A 19347-nucleotide genomic window follows, 5' to 3' on the forward strand; every position below is an offset into this window, starting at 1 on the left:
ACAAAGTGCCCTGAAGATAGCTGGTCTGACAATTAAAGGCAGATGTAAAGAAGGCGTTGAGGACCTCAGCCTTCTCCTTGTCATCTGTGGTCACATTCCCTGCCGCATCAATTAAAGGATAGAGATTATCCTTGGTTTTTCTCTTGCCACTGATATATTTGTAAAAGGATTTCTTATTCTGCTCTACTGCAGTGGCCAATCTAAGTTCAAGATGGGCTTTCGCCTTCCGGACTTCCTCCCTGCATACCTTAGCAACTTCCTTGTAATCTCCCCTAGTAGCCTGTCCCTTCTTCCATAGGACATGGACTCTCTTTTTCTTCCTGAGTCTTGACAGTAATTCCCGGCTCATCCACACCAGTCTTCTCCCCCTACGGCTCGCCTTACAGTATTCAGGGACAGCCTGTTTTTGTGCCTTTAAGATTTCCACCTTGAGGAGTGTCCAGGCTTCCTGGACCCCTTTACCCTTAAGGAGCGACTCCCAAGGGACCCGTGCTACAAGCGTCCTGAGCAGGTCAAAGTCCGCCCTCTTGAGGTTCAAGATAGCAGTTTTGGTAGTCACCCTTCTGACATCTCCAAGAATAGAGAACTCTACAATTTCATGGTCGCTCTGCCCTAGACAGTCTCCAACCTTCACATCACCTACCAGACCTTCTTTGTTAGCAAAGAGCAGGTCAAGCAGGGCACCACCCCTGGTAGGCTCTCGTACCAGCTGTGTAAGGAAGCTATCTTCCACACACTCTAGAAACCTCTTGGACTGGAAGAGTGGACTATCTTGGACTATGGGAGCTGCAATTGCCCTGGCATTCTCTGGCCGAGCAGAACAACAGGCCACTGAGTTCAGCCAACTTCTTCACACAGCTGCTGGGGGGAAACACAGGCGATGCTCAGCTGGGTCTCACACTGGCTGACAGGGAGCTGGTCAGGGCTGTGACAGTCAGGGCAGCTTTGGCTGCTTTCACCTGACATGGACCTGATACTCACAGAGGAGTGTGAAGGCTCCAGCTGATAGAGCTTCCTTACAAGTAAAGGAGTAGACAGGGGTGGTGCGGGCCTACTGTTGTGTTAATAAGCACAGGAGCAGAGAGGGCTGATGTACCTCACGGCTTCTTTGCCTCTGTCTTCACCAGCAACACTTCCCTGGCTTTCATGCCTGAAGGCAGGATTCCAGAGCACAACTGCCAAATGGTGGGAGAACTCCTCGACAGCAGCCCTGCCAAGAAGGTCTTGGGCTTCCCTGGGAGACAAAAAGCTTTACATGTGTCAGCAGTGTGTGCTGGTAGCCCAGAAAGCCAACAGTATTCTGGACTGCAACAAAAGAGCGGTGGGCAGCAGGGCGAGGGAGGCGATCGTCCTCCTCTACTCTGCCTTCATGAGGCTCCATCTAAAGTACTGTGAATCCTCTTGTGGTGTCCTGGCCCATCTCGTGGCTTGGAAGATCATGGTGATCTTACTTCTGTCTCGTCAGCTGATGGCAGGTCACAGGAACGCTGGCGGGTTGGGTAGTGGGTGGTTGCTGAGATGATGGATCTCTGCTGAATGAGGCATCTGGAGGTGGGGGCTCTGGGGCCGGGCCGCTCCGCTCCAGGGCCGGGCCAGGTTTTCATTTCTTTATGTACTGCTGTGTTGCTGCAGCTGCCCTTCTGTATTGTTACTGCTTTTTTTGTTCGTGAATATTAAAACGTGTTATCTCCATGTTGGTTGTCATCCTGCTCTCTTTTCTCTGTTTTGCAGGTCAGCTCATGTTGGAAGTTGGTGGTGTCACTGTATGAATGAAGGTCAGTTCAGGAGCAGCTGCTGATGGAAGGAATGAAGTCCACGGTAATGAGCTGAAGCATCTCCTGGTAAGGTGTCAGAGCTGGCAGTAACGATTTCTGTCGTTGTGAAAAGCAGAGGGCTGGCTCATCCAAGTGCTTGCTGACTGATGTGTGAGAGCATCTGCCTTCTCCAACTGAACAATAAGAAAGCTGGATATGCTGAATCATTACAGCTTATGCAGAAGTTGTGAAAATGCTCTCAAATGTTTCCTTTAGTGATAAGCTGTGTCTTGGCACTGTGATGGTCCTGTCTATGATCTGGAGCACTGCATCTCTTGCAAGCCTTGTGTGCCCATTTCCATGAACCTTTCTTTCTTTCACTCTTCAGAAGAAGTGCTGGGTGCTTTTGGGGGAATCATGAAGGAGGCTGTCAGAAAGCCAGCTGTGATTTTCCTCACATGAAAGGATGCAATGGGAATGGACTGTCATTGCCACCAAGCAGAAGTGAGCTTCTTATGTCGTGAAAGATATAATCTAGATTATTGATTATGAGCAGTTGCAGTGCGATAGGGGACGTGAAGTAACTGTTTGTGTGGGAGTTCAGGGAAGAGCCATGAGAAGTGAAATGGCAGTTTGTGTTTTGGCTGTCAAAATGGTGGAGCTTTACTGGAGTGAAAGGTGTGAGCTTTCTGTAGGCAGGCCCCGGATTTATTTCTGTAAGCAGGCCCCCTCTCAGATTGGTTTTTGCTCGCTGCTTGCTGTGCCTGCCTGCCTGCTCCCTGTGCTTGCTGCATCTGATACCAGTGGTGGTGGCCAGGCTCCCCAGGGCTGTGGGCCTGGTCCTGAGCTGCTGCAGCTTAAAGACCATCTGTGTTTGGGTTGTCCTTCCTGGAGCATCAGGTTGGACTTGGTGATCCTTGTGGATCCCTTACAATTTGGGATGTTCTGTGATTCTATGATCTTGGTGGTTTGCCTGGAAAATACCAGGTGATTTTTTTCCCTCATTTTTTCCTGGCATTTGAACTTGTAGTTTCACTTCTAAATGTGAGAGTGGAGTTGGATAAGGGGAGGGTAAGTTGCTTCTTTATTTGCTGTTCTCCCAGGTGGGTCTGTGTATTTAGTGCCCAAGTTGTGGTAGCTCTGTAACTGGGAATGTTCCTAATGGTCATAAAAAGTCTTTGCTGCCAGCACAGAATTTGGCCACAGGACTGCCTGCTGGATTAAGTTCTGTAGATTGATTATCTGCTCCTTGAGATGGTCTGTTCTGTTTATTTTTTCCAAGACGTCAGGTTTTGAGGTCACTGAGATGTACGGATTAATCAATCACTTGCAGCTTGTTTGAGCTTGAAGCAGTTGAATCGTCCCACACAGCACTGTTAAATCAAACCTTATAATGGCTTTGGGATCGTAGCTCTGCGCTGTGCCCCTGGTGTGAATGTCTGTGCTGCAGGTGGCATCCGTCCTGTCGTTCCACTGTGCCCCTCATTGGCAGCAGGTATCACCCTCAGCTTTCTACCTCACACAGCAGAGATTTGGTCACTTTCCAGTTTCTCTGTGGCACCCCCTGTGCTGTTTGTTCTCTTTCTGTGTTGGTGTCCTGTCTAGTCTTCAGCTTGCCCCAGGATGCCAGGCCAGCTGACAAGAATTTTCAACTTATATCCATCCTGATATTTTTATGTACTGTCCTTTGTCTTGATGAGGAACACCCTGCAGTCTTCTGAAGAAATCACCATTTCAGACGTGCGTATCGCTTACCTGTATAGCCAATTACTGCTCTCAAGGCTCTTGTTCTCTAATGCGTTCAGTTCAGGATCAGTCCCTGTCCTTTGTCCTCCCTGCTTTGCTGTCCTGTATGGATTTACCTAAGGTTTTTCTTCAGCCTGCTTTCCTTTCAGTGCTGACAATCACGAGGAGCTCTTAGTTGTATGCTGCTGTGTTTGTTTTCCTCGGTTCGTTTTCCTTCCTGATGTACAGCAGGTGCTGGTGGTAGCAGAGCCCCTGTTCTCTGTGAGTGACTTGTGCTGAGCCAGTGTTTATTGAGCTCTGATCTGCAGGATTAATCATAGCTACTTGTGTGGAATGGTGGCTTGCACTGCTTTGAATTTAGTCCTGCTGGCCAGAGATGGACGAGGCAGGGATGTCCAGATACTGAGAAATGTGTTGGCGTTTGATACTCTCAGTGGACTTTATTTTTTAAGCGAGCATTGGGAACCAGTGCAATTTAGCAGAGGAGCCTCAGTGGTGTGGCTGTATCAGGTGTGCCTGATTTCACGATGGCGGTCGTGGCCGCGGCGATGGTGCCCGGCGCGGCGGCGGAGCCACGGGACTCCGTGCGGGGAAAGCGGCGCTCCGCAGCCCCGCTTCCCCGCCGCCGCCCGCGCCGTGCCTCGGGGACGCCGGGCGCTCAGGGGAAGGCGGCGCGGGGCTCCGTCTGTCCCCGGTCGGCACCGAGCCGTCCTCCGCAGTCGCCGTTCGGACGGGAGCCGGCTGGGAACGCGGTCGTTTTCGTTTGTCGCTCTGTGCGTTCGTCGATTCAACGTTTCCCGTTCGTTTCTCGGCGCTTCTGCCCGCGGTCGTTTCTGCAGCTCCAATAAGCCGCCCCGTCCCCGTGCCCTCCGCCGGGTAAGGACGGGGCGGCGCAAACGGCCGTGTCGTAGCACTGCGAGCGCCGGCCCCGTTCCTCCCCCGCATCCCCTCCCCTCCTCGGCACCGCGTGGGAAATGGCTGGGGTGGGATTCCGGGAGAGCTGGGGCGGCTCCGCCTGCAGAGGAGGAGGCTCGGGGCGATCCCGGGCGCGGCCACCGGTCCGCGCAGGGAGGCGCGGAGAGGACGGAGCCGGGCTGTGCCCGGCGGTGCCCAGCAGCTCCCGTGCTGCAGGGAGCTTCCCCAGGGTTGGGATCCAAAATTGCCCCTGAAGCTCAGCACCCAGCCGTGGTGTGCGCACCTCCTACGTGCCTCCCACCTCGCTGTGCCAGCAGCAGAGCAGCCTGCCCCCAGCAGCCGCCCGCAGAAATGACTTTCCCTTTCTCCTGTGAGCCTCCCTGCAGGCTCCAGTGCTCCCACGCCCTTCTCCAGGGCCACCCCTGTTCCCAGAGAGCCTTGCCCAGGGCAGTGTGTTGGTGCTGGCCTGGCTGGCTGCTCCTGCTTTTCTCCCTGTGCTCCTTGCAGGGCCACGAGTTGGCAGGGCTGCTCTGCAGAGGCGGGGGCTGCGCTGCCCTGGACCCCAGGATGACCTTCCCTGGCTGTGCTGCTCCAGGGAGAAGCAGACTCAGCCGGCTGGGGATCTCTGCTGCTGAGTCCCTCTCTCCATCTGCCCTGATAAATCAGCAGCCAAGGACGGTGCTGGGCAGGACCCAGGGGTGCCTCTAAAGGCTCGACAGGCAACTGAGCAATGCAAGGAGTCACAGAATGACAGAATGATAGAATGCTTTACCTTACAGGTCATCTGGTCCAACCTCCCTGCAGTGAACTGGGACCCTACGCTGGGTCAGGCGCTCAGAGCCTGCTCCAGCCTCTCCCTGAATGCCTCCAAGGATTGAGCTTCCACCACCTCCCTGGGCAACATGTGCCACTGCCTCACCGCTCTTGTCATGAAAGACTTTTTCCTTTAATGCAATCTAAATCTCCCCTCTCTTACTCGGACACTATTTCCCCTTTCGTTACAACAGTTCCACCAGGGAGGCCAGCTCTGGCACAGTGGGGCACCCTGCCACGGCTTTGGGCAGAGTGGTGGAGATGCAGCCCAGGGCGAGGAGGGCGAGGCTGAGGAGGAAGAAGCGCATGCGGTGTGCAGGCGGTGGTCGAGGGCTGCGGCTGTGCTGATGAGGCCATTGCCCAGGCCATTTTGTCCAGATCTCAAGGCAAGGCCTCTTTATCCTCAAGGAGGTCTAAACTCCTCCCAGCTTAGCATCATCCACAAACTGATTGATACAACCAACAGATCTTTAGTGGAACCAACAGTAAAAACAAGATAGAGAAATGGCCTTAAAATGGAGCCCAGCAGAATTCAACAGGTTCATCAGACACACAGGGCAACTGTCAGGACAAAGTCACCGAATCCTCCAGTGCAGCCATGTTTTAGTTGTCAAGGGACATTCTAAGGCATGCATAGCCAAGGCTTTATGATGCCATGAGCCACCTCCCTGACAAAAGCTCTAGATCTGGGAAACCTGGCAACAGAACACCAGCTGTGATGCAAGGCAGCCAGCCAACAAAGGCACGCACTCAGGGGCCAGAACTCCAGCCAGCCAGCCAGCCAGCGAGCCAGCCAAGGAAGGCAGGCAGGGGCCAGGACTCCAGCCAGTCAGCCAAAGCAGGCAGGCAGAGGCCATGACTCCATCCAGCCAGCCAAGACAGGCAAGCAGGAACCAGGACTCCAGCCAGCCAGGTAAGACAGGTAGGCAGGGGCCATGACTACAGCCAGCCAGCCAAGGCAGGCAGGCAGGGGCCACAACTACACCCAGCCAACCAAGGCAGGCAGGCAGGGTCCACAGTTCCAGCCAGCCAGCCAAAACAGGCAGGCAGGAGGCAGGACTCCAGGCAGCCAGCCAAGGCAGGTAGGTAAGAAACATGTCTACAGCCATCCAGCCAAGGCAGGCAGGCAGGCAGGGGCCAGGACTCCAGCCAGCCAGCCAAGGCAGGCAGGCATGGACCATGACCACAGCCAGCCAGCCAAGGCAGGCAAGCAAGGACCACGACTACAGGCAGCCAGACAAGGCAGGCAGGCAGTGGCCAGGACTCCAGCCAGCCAGCCAAGGCAAGGACGGCCACGGTTCCAGCAAGCCAGCCAAGGCAGGCAGGCAGGGGCCACAACCACAGCCAGCCAGCCAAGACAGGCAGGCAGGGTCCACAGTTAGAGCCAGCCATCCAAGGCAGGCAGGTAGGCAGGAGCCAGGACTCGAGCCATCCAGCCAAGGCAGGCAGGCAGGGGCTAGGACTGCAGCCATCCAGCCTAGGCAAGGATGCAGGAGCCATGACTCCAGCCAGCTAGCCAAGGCAGGCAGGCAGGGTCCAAGGTTCCAGCCAGCCAGCCAAGGCAGACAGGAAGGCGAGGTCCATTGTTCCAGCAAGCCAGCCAAGGGAGGCAGGCAGGAGCGAGGACACCATCCAGTCAGCAAAAGCAGGCAGGCAGAGGCCATGACTCCAGTCAGCCAGCCAAGGCAGGCAAGCAGGGGCCAGGACTCCAGCCAGCCAGCCAAGGCAGGCAGGCAGGAGCCAGGACTCCAGCCAGCCAGCCAAGGCAGGCAGGCAGGAGCCAGGACTCCAGTCAGCCAGGTAAGACAGGTAGGCAGGGGCCATGACTACAGCCAGCCAGCCAAGGCAGGCAGGCAGGGGCCACAACTACACCCAGCCAACCAAGGCAGGCAGGCAGGGTCCACAGTTCCAGCCAGCCAGCCAAAACAGGCAGGCAGGAGGCAGGACTCCAGGCAGCCAGCCAAGGCAGGTAGGTAAGAAACATGTCTACAGCCATCCAGCCAAGGCAGGCAGGCAGGCAGGGGCCAGGACTCCAGCCAGCCAGCCAAGGCAGGCAGGCATGGACCATGACCACAGCCAGCCAGCCAAGGCAGGCAAGCAAGGACCACGACTACAGGCAGCCAGACAAGGCAGGCAGGCAGTGGCCAGGACTCCAGCCAGCCAGCCAAGGCAAGGACGGCCACGGTTCCAGCAAGCCAGCCAAGGCAGGCAGGCAGGGGCCACAACCACAGCCAGCCAGCCAAGACAGGCAGGCAGGGTCCACAGTTAGAGCCAGCCATCCAAGGCAGGCAGGTAGGCAGGAGCCAGGACTCGAGCCATCCAGCCAAGGCAGGCAGGCAGGGGCTAGGACTGCAGCCATCCAGCCTAGGCAAGGATGCAGGAGCCATGACTCCAGCCAGCTAGCCAAGGCAGGCAGGCAGGGTCCAAGGTTCCAGCCAGCCAGCCAAGGCAGACAGGAAGGCGAGGTCCATTGTTCCAGCAAGCCAGCCAAGGGAGGCAGGCAGGAGCCAGGACACCATCCAGTCAGCAAAAGCAGGCAGGCAGAGGCCATGACTCCAGTCAGCCAGCCAAGGCAGGCAAGCAGGGGCCAGGACTCCAGCCAGCCAGCCAAGGCAGGCAGGCAGGAGCCAGGACTCCAGCCAGCCAGCCAAGGCAGGCAGGCAGGAGCCAGGACTCCAGTCAGCCAGCCAAGGCAGGCAGGCAGGAGCCAGGACTCCAGCCAGCCAGCCAAGGCAGGCAGGCAGGAGCCAGGACTCCAGTCAGCCAGCCAAGGCAGGCAAACAGGGGCCACGGTTCCAGCAAGCCAGCCAAGGCAGGCAGGCAGTGGCCAGGACTCCAGCCAGCAAGCCAATGCAGGCAGGCAGGCAGGAGCCAGGACTCCAGCTAGCCAGCCATGGCAGGCAGGCAGGCAGGGGCCAGGACTCCAGCCAGCCAGCCAAGGCAGGCAAGCTAGGACCACGACTACAGGCAGCCAGACAAGGCAGGCAGGCAGTGGCCAGGACTCCAGCCAGCCAGACATGGCAGGCAAGGAGGGCCACGGTTCCAGCAAGCCAGCCAAGGCAGGCAGGCAGGGGCCACAAGCACAGCCAGCCAGCCAAAAGAGGCAGGCAGGGTCCACAGTTCCAGCCAGCCAACCAAGGCAGGCAGGCAGGAGCCAGGACTCCAGCCATCCAGCCAAGGCAGGCAGGCAGGGGCCTGGACTGCAGCCTTCCAGCCAAGGCAGTCATGCAGGAGCCATGACTCTAGCCAGCTAGCCAAGGCAGGCAGGCAGGGTCCACGGTTCCAGCCAGCCAGCCAAGGCAGGCAGGCAGGCAGGGGCTAGGACTCTAGCGAGCCAGGCAATGCAGGCAGGCAGGAGCCAGGACTGCAACCATCCAGCCAAGGAAGGTATGCAGAAGCCATGACTCCAGCTAGCTAGCCAAGGTAGGCAGGCAGGGGCCACGGTTCCAGACTGCCAGCATGCCAAGGCAGGCAGGCAGGGGCCAGGACTCCAGCCAGCCAGCCAAGGCAGACAGGCAGGCAAGGTCCATTGTTCCAGCAAGCCAGCCAAGGGAGGCAGGCAGCAACCAGCACTCCATCCAGTCAGCAAAAGCAGGCAGGCAGAGGCCATGACTCCATACAGCCAGCCAAGACAGGCAGGCTGGAGCCAGGACTCCAGTCAGCCAGCCAAGGCAGGAAGGCAGGAGCCAGGACTCCACTCAGCTAGCCAAGGCAGGCAGGCAGGAGCCAGGACTCCAGTCAGCAAGCCAATGTAGGCAGGCAGGAGCCAGGACTCCAGCCAGCCAGCCAAGGCAGGCAGGCAGGAGCCAAGACTCTAGCCACCTAGACAAGGCAGGCAAGCAAGGACCACGACTACAGGCTGCGAGGCAAGGCAGGCAGGCAGTGGCCAGGACTCCCGCCAGCCAGACATGGCAGGCAAGGAGGGCCACGGTTCCAGCAAGCCAGCCAAGGCAGGCAGGCAGGGGCCACAAGCACAGCCAGCCAGCCAAAAGAGGCAGGCAGGGTCCACAGTTCCAGCTAGCCAGCCAAGGCAGGCAGGCAGGAGCCAGGACTCCATTCAGCCAGCCAAGGCAGGCCGGCAGGAGTCAGGACTCCAGTCAGCAAGCCAATGCAGGCAGGCAGGAGCCAGGACTCCAGCCAGCTAGGCAAGGCAGGCAGGCAGGAGTCAGGACTGCAGTCAGCCAGCCAAGGCAGGCAGGCAGGAGCCAGGACTCCATCCAGCCAGCCAAGACAGGCAAGCAGGAACCAGGACTACAGCCAGCCAGGTAAGACAGGCAGGCAGGGGCCATGACTACAGCCAGCCAGCCAAGGCAGGCAGGCAGGGGCCACAACTACACCCAGCCAACCAAGGCAGGCAGGCAGGGTCCACAGTTCCAGCCAGGCAGCCAAAACAGGCAGGCAGGAGGTAGGACTCCAGGCAGCCAGCCAAGGCAGGTAGGTAAGAAACATGTCTACAGCCATCCAGCCAAGGCAGGCAGGCAGGCAGGGGCCAGGACTCCAGCCAGCCAGCCAAGGCAGGCAGGCATGGACCATGACCACAGCCAGCCAGCCAAGGCAGGCAAGCAAGGACCACGACTACAGGCAGCCAGACAAGGCAGGCAGGCAGTGGCCAGGACTCCAGCCAGCCAGCCAAGGCAAGGACGGCCACGGTTCCAGCAAGCCAGCCAAGGCAGGCAGGCAGGGGCCACAACCACAGCCAGCCAGCCAAGACAGGCAGGCAGGGTCCACAGTTCCAGCCAGCCATCCAAGGCAGGCAGGTAGGCAGGAGCCAGGACTCGAGCCATCCAGCCAAGGCAGGCAGGCAGGGGCTTGGACTGCAGCCATCCAGCCTAGGCAAGGATGCAGGAGCCATGACTCCAGCCAGCTAGCCAAGGCAGGCAGGCAGGTTCCAAGGTTCCAGCCAGCCAGCCAAGTCAGACAGGAAGGCAAGGTCCAAGTTCCAGCAAGCCAGCCAAGGGAGGAAGGCAGGAGCCAGGACACCATCCAGTCAGCAAAAGCAGGCAGGCAGAGGCCATGACTCCATACAGCCAGCCAAGACAGGCCGGCAGGAGCCAGGACTCCAGTCAGCCAGCCAAGGCAGGCAGGCAGGAGCCAGGACTCCAGTCAGCCAGCCAAGGCAGGCAAACAGGGGCCACGGTTCCAGCAAGCCAGCCAAGGCAGGCAGGCAGTGGCCAGGACTCCAGCCAGCAAGCCAATGCAGGCAGGCAGGCAGGAGCCAGGACTCCAGTCAGCCAGGTAAGACAGGTAGGCAGGGGCCATGACTACAGCCAGCCAGCCAAGGCAGGCAGGCAGGGGCCACAACTACACCCAGCCAACCAAGGCAGGCAGGCAGGGTCCACAGTTCCAGCCAGCCAGCCAAAACAGGCAGGCAGGAGGCAGGACTCCAGGCAGCCAGCCAAGGCAGGTAGGTAAGAAACATGTCTACAGCCATCCAGCCAAGGCAGGCAGGCAGGCAGGGGCCAGGACTCCAGCCAGCCAGCCAAGGCAGGCAGGCATGGACCATGACCACAGCCAGCCAGCCAAGGCAGGCAAGCAAGGACCACGACTACAGGCAGCCAGACAAGGCAGGCAGGCAGTGGCCAGGACTCCAGCCAGCCAGCCAAGGCAAGGACGGCCACGGTTCCAGCAAGCCAGCCAAGGCAGGCAGGCAGGGGCCACAACCACAGCCAGCCAGCCAAGACAGGCAGGCAGGGTCCACAGTTAGAGCCAGCCATCCAAGGCAGGCAGGTAGGCAGGAGCCAGGACTCGAGCCATCCAGCCAAGGCAGGCAGGCAGGGGCTAGGACTGCAGCCATCCAGCCTAGGCAAGGATGCAGGAGCCATGACTCCAGCCAGCTAGCCAAGGCAGGCAGGCAGGGTCCAAGGTTCCAGCCAGCCAGCCAAGGCAGACAGGAAGGCGAGGTCCATTGTTCCAGCAAGCCAGCCAAGGGAGGCAGGCAGGAGCCAGGACACCATCCAGTCAGCAAAAGCAGGCAGGCAGAGGCCATGACTCCAGTCAGCCAGCCAAGGCAGGCAAGCAGGGGCCAGGACTCCAGCCAGCCAGCCAAGGCAGGCAGGCAGGAGCCAGGACTCCAGCCAGCCAGCCAAGGCAGGCAGGCAGGAGCCAGGACTCCAGTCAGCCAGCCAAGGCAGGCAGGCAGGAGCCAGGACTCCAGCCAGCCAGCCAAGGCAGGCAGGCAGGAGCCAGGACTCCAGTCAGCCAGCCAAGGCAGGCAAACAGGGGCCACGGTTCCAGCAAGCCAGCCAAGGCAGGCAGGCAGTGGCCAGGACTCCAGCCAGCAAGCCAATGCAGGCAGGCAGGCAGGAGCCAGGACTCCAGCTAGCCAGCCATGGCAGGCAGGCAGGCAGGGGCCAGGACTCCAGCCAGCCAGCCAAGGCAGGCAAGCTAGGACCACGACTACAGGCAGCCAGACAAGGCAGGCAGGCAGTGGCCAGGACTCCAGCCAGCCAGACATGGCAGGCAAGGAGGGCCACGGTTCCAGCAAGCCAGCCAAGGCAGGCAGGCAGGGGCCACAAGCACAGCCAGCCAGCCAAAAGAGGCAGGCAGGGTCCACAGTTCCAGCCAGCCAACCAAGGCAGGCAGGCAGGAGCCAGGACTCCAGCCATCCAGCCAAGGCAGGCAGGCAGGGGCCTGGACTGCAGCCTTCCAGCCAAGGCAGTCATGCAGGAGCCATGACTCTAGCCAGCTAGCCAAGGCAGGCAGGCAGGGTCCACGGTTCCAGCCAGCCAGCCAAGGCAGGCAGGCAGGCAGGGGCTAGGACTCTAGCGAGCCAGGCAATGCAGGCAGGCAGGAGCCAGGACTGCAACCATCCAGCCAAGGAAGGTATGCAGAAGCCATGACTCCAGCTAGCTAGCCAAGGTAGGCAGGCAGGGGCCACGGTTCCAGACTGCCAGCATGCCAAGGCAGGCAGGCAGGGGCCAGGACTCCAGCCAGCCAGCCAAGGCAGACAGGCAGGCAAGGTCCATTGTTCCAGCAAGCCAGCCAAGGGAGGCAGGCAGCAACCAGCACTCCATCCAGTCAGCAAAAGCAGGCAGGCAGAGGCCATGACTCCATACAGCCAGCCAAGACAGGCAGGCTGGAGCCAGGACTCCAGTCAGCCAGCCAAGGCAGGAAGGCAGGAGCCAGGACTCCACTCAGCTAGCCAAGGCAGGCAGGCAGGAGCCAGGACTCCAGTCAGCAAGCCAATGTAGGCAGGCAGGAGCCAGGACTCCAGCCAGCCAGCCAAGGCAGGCAGGCAGGAGCCAAGACTCTAGCCACCTAGACAAGGCAGGCAAGCAAGGACCACGACTACAGGCTGCGAGGCAAGGCAGGCAGGCAGTGGCCAGGACTCCCGCCAGCCAGACATGGCAGGCAAGGAGGGCCACGGTTCCAGCAAGCCAGCCAAGGCAGGCAGGCAGGGGCCACAAGCACAGCCAGCCAGCCAAAAGAGGCAGGCAGGGTCCACAGTTCCAGCTAGCCAGCCAAGGCAGGCAGGCAGGAGCCAGGACTCCATTCAGCCAGCCAAGGCAGGCCGGCAGGAGTCAGGACTCCAGTCAGCAAGCCAATGCAGGCAGGCAGGAGCCAGGACTCCAGCCAGCTAGGCAAGGCAGGCAGGCAGGAGTCAGGACTGCAGTCAGCCAGCCAAGGCAGGCAGGCAGGAGCCAGGACTCCATCCAGCCAGCCAAGACAGGCAAGCAGGAACCAGGACTACAGCCAGCCAGGTAAGACAGGCAGGCAGGGGCCATGACTACAGCCAGCCAGCCAAGGCAGGCAGGCAGGGGCCACAACTACACCCAGCCAACCAAGGCAGGCAGGCAGGGTCCACAGTTCCAGCCAGGCAGCCAAAACAGGCAGGCAGGAGGTAGGACTCCAGGCAGCCAGCCAAGGCAGGTAGGTAAGAAACATGTCTACAGCCATCCAGCCAAGGCAGGCAGGCAGGCAGGGGCCAGGACTCCAGCCAGCCAGCCAAGGCAGGCAGGCATGGACCATGACCACAGCCAGCCAGCCAAGGCAGGCAAGCAAGGACCACGACTACAGGCAGCCAGACAAGGCAGGCAGGCAGTGGCCAGGACTCCAGCCAGCCAGCCAAGGCAAGGACGGCCACGGTTCCAGCAAGCCAGCCAAGGCAGGCAGGCAGGGGCCACAACCACAGCCAGCCAGCCAAGACAGGCAGGCAGGGTCCACAGTTCCAGCCAGCCATCCAAGGCAGGCAGGTAGGCAGGAGCCAGGACTCGAGCCATCCAGCCAAGGCAGGCAGGCAGGGGCTTGGACTGCAGCCATCCAGCCTAGGCAAGGATGCAGGAGCCATGACTCCAGCCAGCTAGCCAAGGCAGGCAGGCAGGTTCCAAGGTTCCAGCCAGCCAGCCAAGTCAGACAGGAAGGCAAGGTCCAAGTTCCAGCAAGCCAGCCAAGGGAGGAAGGCAGGAGCCAGGACACCATCCAGTCAGCAAAAGCAGGCAGGCAGAGGCCATGACTCCATACAGCCAGCCAAGACAGGCCGGCAGGAGCCAGGACTCCAGTCAGCCAGCCAAGGCAGGCAGGCAGGAGCCAGGACTCCAGTCAGCCAGCCAAGGCAGGCAAACAGGGGCCACGGTTCCAGCAAGCCAGCCAAGGCAGGCAGGCAGTGGCCAGGACTCCAGCCAGCAAGCCAATGCAGGCAGGCAGGCAGGAGCCAGGACTCCAGCCAGCCAGCCATGACAGGCAGGCAGGCAGGGGCCAGGACTCCAGCCAGCCAGCCAAGGCAGGCAAGCTAGGACCACGACTACAGGCAGCCAGACAAGGCAGGCAGGCAGTGGCCAGGACTCCAGCCAGCCAGACATGGCAGGCAAGGAGGGCCACGGTTCCAGCCAGCCAGCCAAGGCAGGCAGGCAGGGGCCACAAGCACAGCCAGCCAGACAAAAGAGGCAGGCAGGGTCCACAGTTCCAGCTAGCCAGCCAAGGCAGGCAGGCAGGAGCCAGGACTAGATTCAGCCAGCCAAGGCAGGCCGGCAGGAGTCAGGACTCCAGTCAGCAAGCCAATGCAGGCAGGCAGGAGCCAGGACTCCAGCCAGCTAGCCAAGGCAGGCAGGCAGGAGCCAGGACTCCAGCCAGCCAGCCAAGGCTGGCAAGCAAGGACCACGACTACAGGCTGCCAGTCAAGGCAGGCAGGCAGTGGCCAGGACTCCAGCCAGCCAGACATGGCAGGCAAGGAGGGCCACGGTTCCAGCAAGCCAGCCAAGGCAGGCAGGCAGGGGCCACAAGCACAGCCAGCGAGCCAAAAGAGGCAGGCAGGGTCCACAGTTCCAGCCAGCCAGCCAAGACAGGCAGGCAGGAGCCAGGACTCCAGCCATCCAGCCAGGGCAGGCAGGCAGGGGCCTGGACTGCAGCCATCCAGCCAAGTCAGGCAGGTAGGCAGGAGCCAGGACTCCAGTCAGCCAGCCAAGGCAGGCAGGCAGGCAGGGGCCACAACCACAGCCAGCCATCCAGTCAAGGCAGGCAGGTAGGCAGCAGCCAGGACTCTAGCCACCAAGCCAAGGCAGGCAGGCAGGAGCCAGGACTCCAGCCAGCTAGCCAAGGCAGGCAGGCAGGAGCCAGGACTCCAGTCAGCCAGCCATAGCAGGCAGGCCAGGACCATGACTCCACTCAGCCAGCCCAGGCAGGCAGGCAGGAGCCAGGACTCCAGCCAGCTAGCCAAGGCAGGCAGGCAGGAGCCAGGACTCCAGTCAGCCAGCCATAGCAGGCAGGCCAGGACCATGACTCCACTCAGCCAGCCAAGGCAGGCAGGCCAGGAGTCAGGACTCCACTCAGCCAGCCAAAGCAGGCGGGCAGGAGCCAGGACTACAGCCAGCCAGCCAAGGCAGGCAGGCAAGGACCACGACTACAGTCTGCCACACAAGGCAGGCAGGCAGGAGCCAGGACTCCCGTCAGCAAGCCAATGCAGGCAGGCAGCGGCCAGGACTCCAGCCAGCCAGCCAAGGCAGGCAGGCAGCGGCCAGGACTCCAGCCAGCCAGCCAAGGCAGGCAGGCCAGGAGTCAGGACTCCACTCAGCCAGCCAAAGCAGGCAGGCAAGGACTATGACTCCAGTCAGCCAGTCAAGGCAGGCAAGCAAGGACCACGAATACAGGCTGCCACACAAGGCAGGCAGGCAGGAGCCAGGACTCCAGCCATCCAGTCAAGGCAGGCAGGCAGGCAGGAGCCAGGACTCCAGCCATCCAGTCAAGGAAGGCAGGTAGGCAGGATCCAGGACACAAGCCACCCAGCCAAGGCAGACAGGCAAGGAGCACGACTGCAGTCAGCCAGCCAAGGCAGGCAGGCAGGAGCCAGGACGCCAGCCAGCTAGCCAAGGCAGGCAGGCAGGAGCCAGGACTCCAGCCCGCCAGCCATGGCAGGCAGGCAGGTGCCAGGACTCCAGCCAGCCTGCCAAGGCAGGCAGGCAAGGACCATGACTGCAGTCAGCCAGCCAAGGCAGGCAGGTTGGAGGCAGGACACAAGCCAGCCTGCCACGGCAGGTAGGCAGGAGCCAGGACTCCAGCCAGCTAGCCAAGGCAGGCAGGCAGGGGCCAGGACTCCAGCCAGCCAGCCAAGGCAGGCAGGCAAGGACCATGACTCCAGTCAGCCAGCCAATGCAGGCAAGCAGGAGCCAGGACTCCAGCCAGCTAGCAAAGGCAGGCAGGCAGGAGTCAGGACTCCAGTCAGCCAGCCAAGGCAGGCAGGCAGGAGCCAGGACTCCAGTCAGCAAGCCAATGCAGGCAGGCAGGAGCCAGGACTCCAGCCAACTAGAGAAGGCAGGCAGGCAGGAGCCAGGACTCCAGCCAGCCAGCCAAGGCAGACAGGCAAGGACCATGACTCCAGTCAAACAGCCAAGGCAGGCAGGCAGGAGCCAGGACTCCAGCCAGCTAGCCAAGGCAGGCAGGCAGGAGCCAGGACTCCAGTCAGCCAGCCAAGGCAGGCAGGCAGGAGCCAGGACTCCAGCCAGCTAGCCAAGGCAGGCAGGCAGGAGCCAGGACTCCAGCCCGCCAGCCATGGCAGGCAGGCAGGTGCCAGGACTCCAGCCAGCCTGCCAAGGCAGGCAGGCAAGGACCATGACTGCAGTCAGCCAGCCAAGGCAGGCAGGTTGGAGGCAGCACACCAGCCAGCCTGCCACTGCAGGTAGGCAGGAGCCAGGACTCCAGCCAGCTAGCCAAGGCAGGCAGGCAGGAGCCAGGACTCCAGCCAGCTAGCCAAGGCAGGCAGGCAGGGGCCAGGACTCCAGTCAGCCAGCCAATGCAGGCAAGCAGGAGCCAGCACTCCAGCCAGCTAGCCAAGGCAGGCAGGGTCCACAGTTCCAGCTAGCCAGCCAAGGCAGGCAGGCAGGAGCCAGGACTAGATTCAGCCAGCCAAGGCAGGCCGGCAGGACTAAGGACTCCACTCAGCCAGCCAAAGCAGGCAGGTAGGAGCCAGGACTACAGCCAGCAAGATATGGCAGGCAAGCAAGTACCACGACTACAGGCTGCCAGTCAAGCCAGGCAGGCAGTGGCCAGGACTCCAGCCAGCAAGATATGGCAGGCAAGGAGGGCCACGGTTCCAGACTGCCAGCCAGACAAGGCAGGCAGGCAAGGGCCACAACCACAGCCAGCCAGCCAAAAGAGACAGGCAGGGTCCACAGTTCCAGCTAGCCAGCCAAGGCAGGCAGGCAGGGGCCACAACCACAGCCAGCCATCCAGTCAAGGCAGGCAGGCAGGCAGGAGCCAGGACTCCAGCCAGCCAGCCATGGCAGGTTGGCAGGAGCCAGGACTCCAGTCAGCCTGCCATAGCAGGCAGGCCAGGACCATGACTCCACTCAGCCAGCCCAGGCAGGCAGGCAGGAGCCAGGACTCCAGTCAGCCAGCCAAGGCAGGCAGGCAGCGGCCAGGACTCCAGCCAGCCAGCCAAGGCAGGCAGGCCAGGAGTCAGGACTCCACTCAGCCAGCCAATGCAGGCAGGCAGGAACCAGGACTACAGCCAGCCAGCCAAGGCAGGCAAGCAAGGACCACGAATACAGGCTGCCACACAAGGCAGGCAGGCAGGAGCCAGGACTCCAGTCAGGTAGCCAAGGCAGGCAGGCAGAGTCCACAGTTCCAGCCAGCCAGCCAAGTCAGGTAGGCAGGAGCCAGGACTGCAGCCATCCAGCCAAGGCAGGCAGGTAGGCAGGAGCCAGGACTCCAGTCAGCCAGCCAAGGCAGGCAGGCAGGAGCCAGGACTCCAGTCAGCCAGCCATAGCAGGCAGGCCAGGACCATGACTCCACTCAGCCAGCCCAGGCAGGCAGGCAGGAGCCAGGACTCCAGTCAGCCAGCCATAGCAGGCAGGCCAGGACCATGACTCCACTCAGCCAGCCCAGGCAGGCAGGCAGGAGCCAGGACTCCAGTCAGCCAGCCAAGGCAGGCAGGCCAGGAGTCAGGACTCCACTCAGCCAGCCAAAGCAGGCAGGCAGGAGCCAGGACTACAGCCAGCCAGCCAAGGCAGGCAGGCAAGGACCACGACTACAGGCTGCCACACAAGGCAGGCAGGCAGGAGCCAGGACTCCCGTCAGCAAGCCAAGGCAGGCAGGCAGGAGCCAGGACTCCAGTCAGCCAGCCATGGCAGGCAGGCAGCAGCCAGGACTCCAGTCAGCCAGCCATGGCAGGCAGGCAGGAGCCAGGACTCCAGTCAGCAAGCCATGGCAGGTAGGCAGGAGCCAGGACTCCAGTCAGCCAGCCAAGGCAGGCAGGCAGGAGCCAGGACTCCCGCCAACTAGACAAGGCAGGCAGGCAGGAGCCAGGACTCCAGCCAGCCAGCCAAGGCAGACAGGCAAGGACCATGATCCAGTCAAACAGCCAAGTCAGGCAGGCAGGAGCCAGGACTCCAGGCAGCTAGCCAAGGCAGGCAGGCAGGAGCCAGGACTCCAGTCAGCCAGCCAAGGCAGGCAGGCAGGAGCCAGGACTCCAGTCAGCCAGCCAAGGCTGGCAGGCGGGAGCCAGAACTCCAGCCAGCCTGCCAAGGCAGGCAGGCGGGAGCCAGGACTCCAGCCACCCAGCCAAGGCAGGCAGGCAGGAGCCAGGACTCCCGTCAGCCAGCCAAGGCAGGCAGGCAGGAACCAGGACTCCAGTCAGCCAGCCAAGGCAGGCAGGCAGGAACCAGGACTCCAGTCAGCCAGCCATGGCAGGTAGGCAGGAGCCAGGACTCCAGTCAGCAAGCCATGGCAGGTAGGCAGGAGCCAGGACTCCAGTCAGCCAGCCAAGGCAGGCAGGCAGGAGTCAGGACTCCAGTCAGCCAGCCAAGCCTGGCAGGCAGGAGCCAGGACTCCAGTCAGCCAGCCAATGCAGGCAAGCAGGAGCCAGGACTCCAGTCAGCCAGCCAAGGCAGGCAGGCAGGAGCCAGGACTAGAGTCAGCAAGTCATTGCAGGCAGGCAGGAGTCAGGACTCCTGTCAGCCAGCCAAGGCAGGCAGGCAGGAGCCAGGACTGCAGCCAGCCAGCCGAGGCAGGCAAGCAAGGACCACGACTACAGGCTGCCAAACAAGGCAGGCAGGCAGGAGCCAGGACTCCAGTCAGCAAGCCAGTCCAGGCAGGCAAGATCCAGGACTCCCGCCAACTAGCCAAGGCAGGCAGGCAGGTGCCAGGACTCCAGTCAGCAAGCCAATGCAGGCAGGCAAGGACCATGACTCCACTCAGGCAGCCAAGGCAGGCAGGCAGGAGCCAGGACTCCAGTCAGCCAGCCAAGGCTGGCAGGCGGGAGCCAGGACTCCAGCCAGCTAGCCAAGGCAGGCAGGCAGGAGCCAGGACTCCAGTCAGCAAGCCAATGCAGGAAGGCAAGGACCATGACTCCACTCAACCAGCAAAGGCAGGCAGGCAGGGGGCAGGACTCCAGCCAGCCTTCCAAGGCAGGCAGGCAAGGACCATGACTGCAGTCAGCCAGCCAAGGCAGGCAGGCAGGAGCCAGGACTCCAGACAGCCAGACGTGGCAGGCAAGGAGGGCCACGGTTCCAGCCAGGGCAGGCAGGCAGGGGCCACAACCACAACCAGCCAGCCAAAAGAGGCAGGCATGGTCCAGAGTTCCAGCTAGCCAGCCAAGGCAGGCAGGCAGGAGCCAGGACTCCAGTCAGCCAGCCAAGGCAGGCAGGCAGGGGCCCGCACTCCAGCCAGCCTGCCAAGGCAGGCAGGCAAG

General features: G+C 61.4%; 4 protein-coding genes across 7 annotated transcripts in view; 3 read left to right on the plus strand and 1 right to left on the minus strand.

Moving 5' to 3' along the window:
- Window positions 1–19347, minus strand: part of LOC125685995 (uncharacterized) — a 107928-nt gene that overhangs the window by 25646 nt on the left and 62935 nt on the right. The window lies entirely within an intron of this gene.
- LOC125685986 (uncharacterized) lies at window positions 1343–10432 on the plus strand. The gene is made up of 3 exons (XM_048929542.1): window positions 1343–1841; window positions 5195–6150; window positions 7078–10432. Exon 3 carries the CDS (start codon window positions 7211–7213, stop codon window positions 8480–8482), a length of 1272 nt encoding a protein of 423 aa, XP_048785499.1. The 5' UTR covers window positions 1343–1841; window positions 5195–6150; window positions 7078–7210; the 3' UTR covers window positions 8483–10432.
- On the plus strand, window positions 7080–14681 carry LOC125685987 (uncharacterized). The gene is made up of 2 exons (XM_048929543.1): window positions 7080–9538; window positions 10713–14681. The coding sequence occupies exon 2, from the start codon at window positions 10730–10732 to the stop codon at window positions 11915–11917; it is 1188 nt and encodes a 395-aa protein (XP_048785500.1). The 5' UTR covers window positions 7080–9538; window positions 10713–10729; the 3' UTR covers window positions 11918–14681.
- LOC125685988 (filaggrin-2-like) lies at window positions 10516–17868 on the plus strand. The gene is made up of 2 exons (XM_048929544.1): window positions 10516–15247; window positions 16612–17868. The coding sequence occupies exons 1-2, from the start codon at window positions 14819–14821 to the stop codon at window positions 17305–17307; spliced, it is 1125 nt and encodes a 374-aa protein (XP_048785501.1). The 5' UTR covers window positions 10516–14818; the 3' UTR covers window positions 17308–17868.

Source organism: Lagopus muta, chromosome 30, assembly GCF_023343835.1.
Source record: "Lagopus muta isolate bLagMut1 chromosome 30, bLagMut1 primary, whole genome shotgun sequence".
Lineage (NCBI taxonomy): Eukaryota > Metazoa > Chordata > Aves > Galliformes > Phasianidae > Lagopus > Lagopus muta.

Coding starts and splice junctions, on each gene's coding strand:
- LOC125685986 (XM_048929542.1), top strand. CDS start 7,211: ATGTCTACAGCCATCCAGCCAAGGCAGGCAGGCAGGCAGGGGCCAGGA.
- LOC125685987 (XM_048929543.1), top strand. CDS start 10,730: ATGACCACAGCCAGCCAGCCAAGGCAGGCAAGCAAGGACCACGACTAC.
- LOC125685988 (XM_048929544.1), top strand. CDS start 14,819: ATGACTCCACTCAGCCAGCCCAGGCAGGCAGGCAGGAGCCAGGACTCC. Junction 15,248..16,611: donor CACTCAGCCAGCCAAAGCAG/GCAGGCAAGGAC, acceptor CAGCCAAAGCAG/GCAGGTAGGAGCCAGGACTA.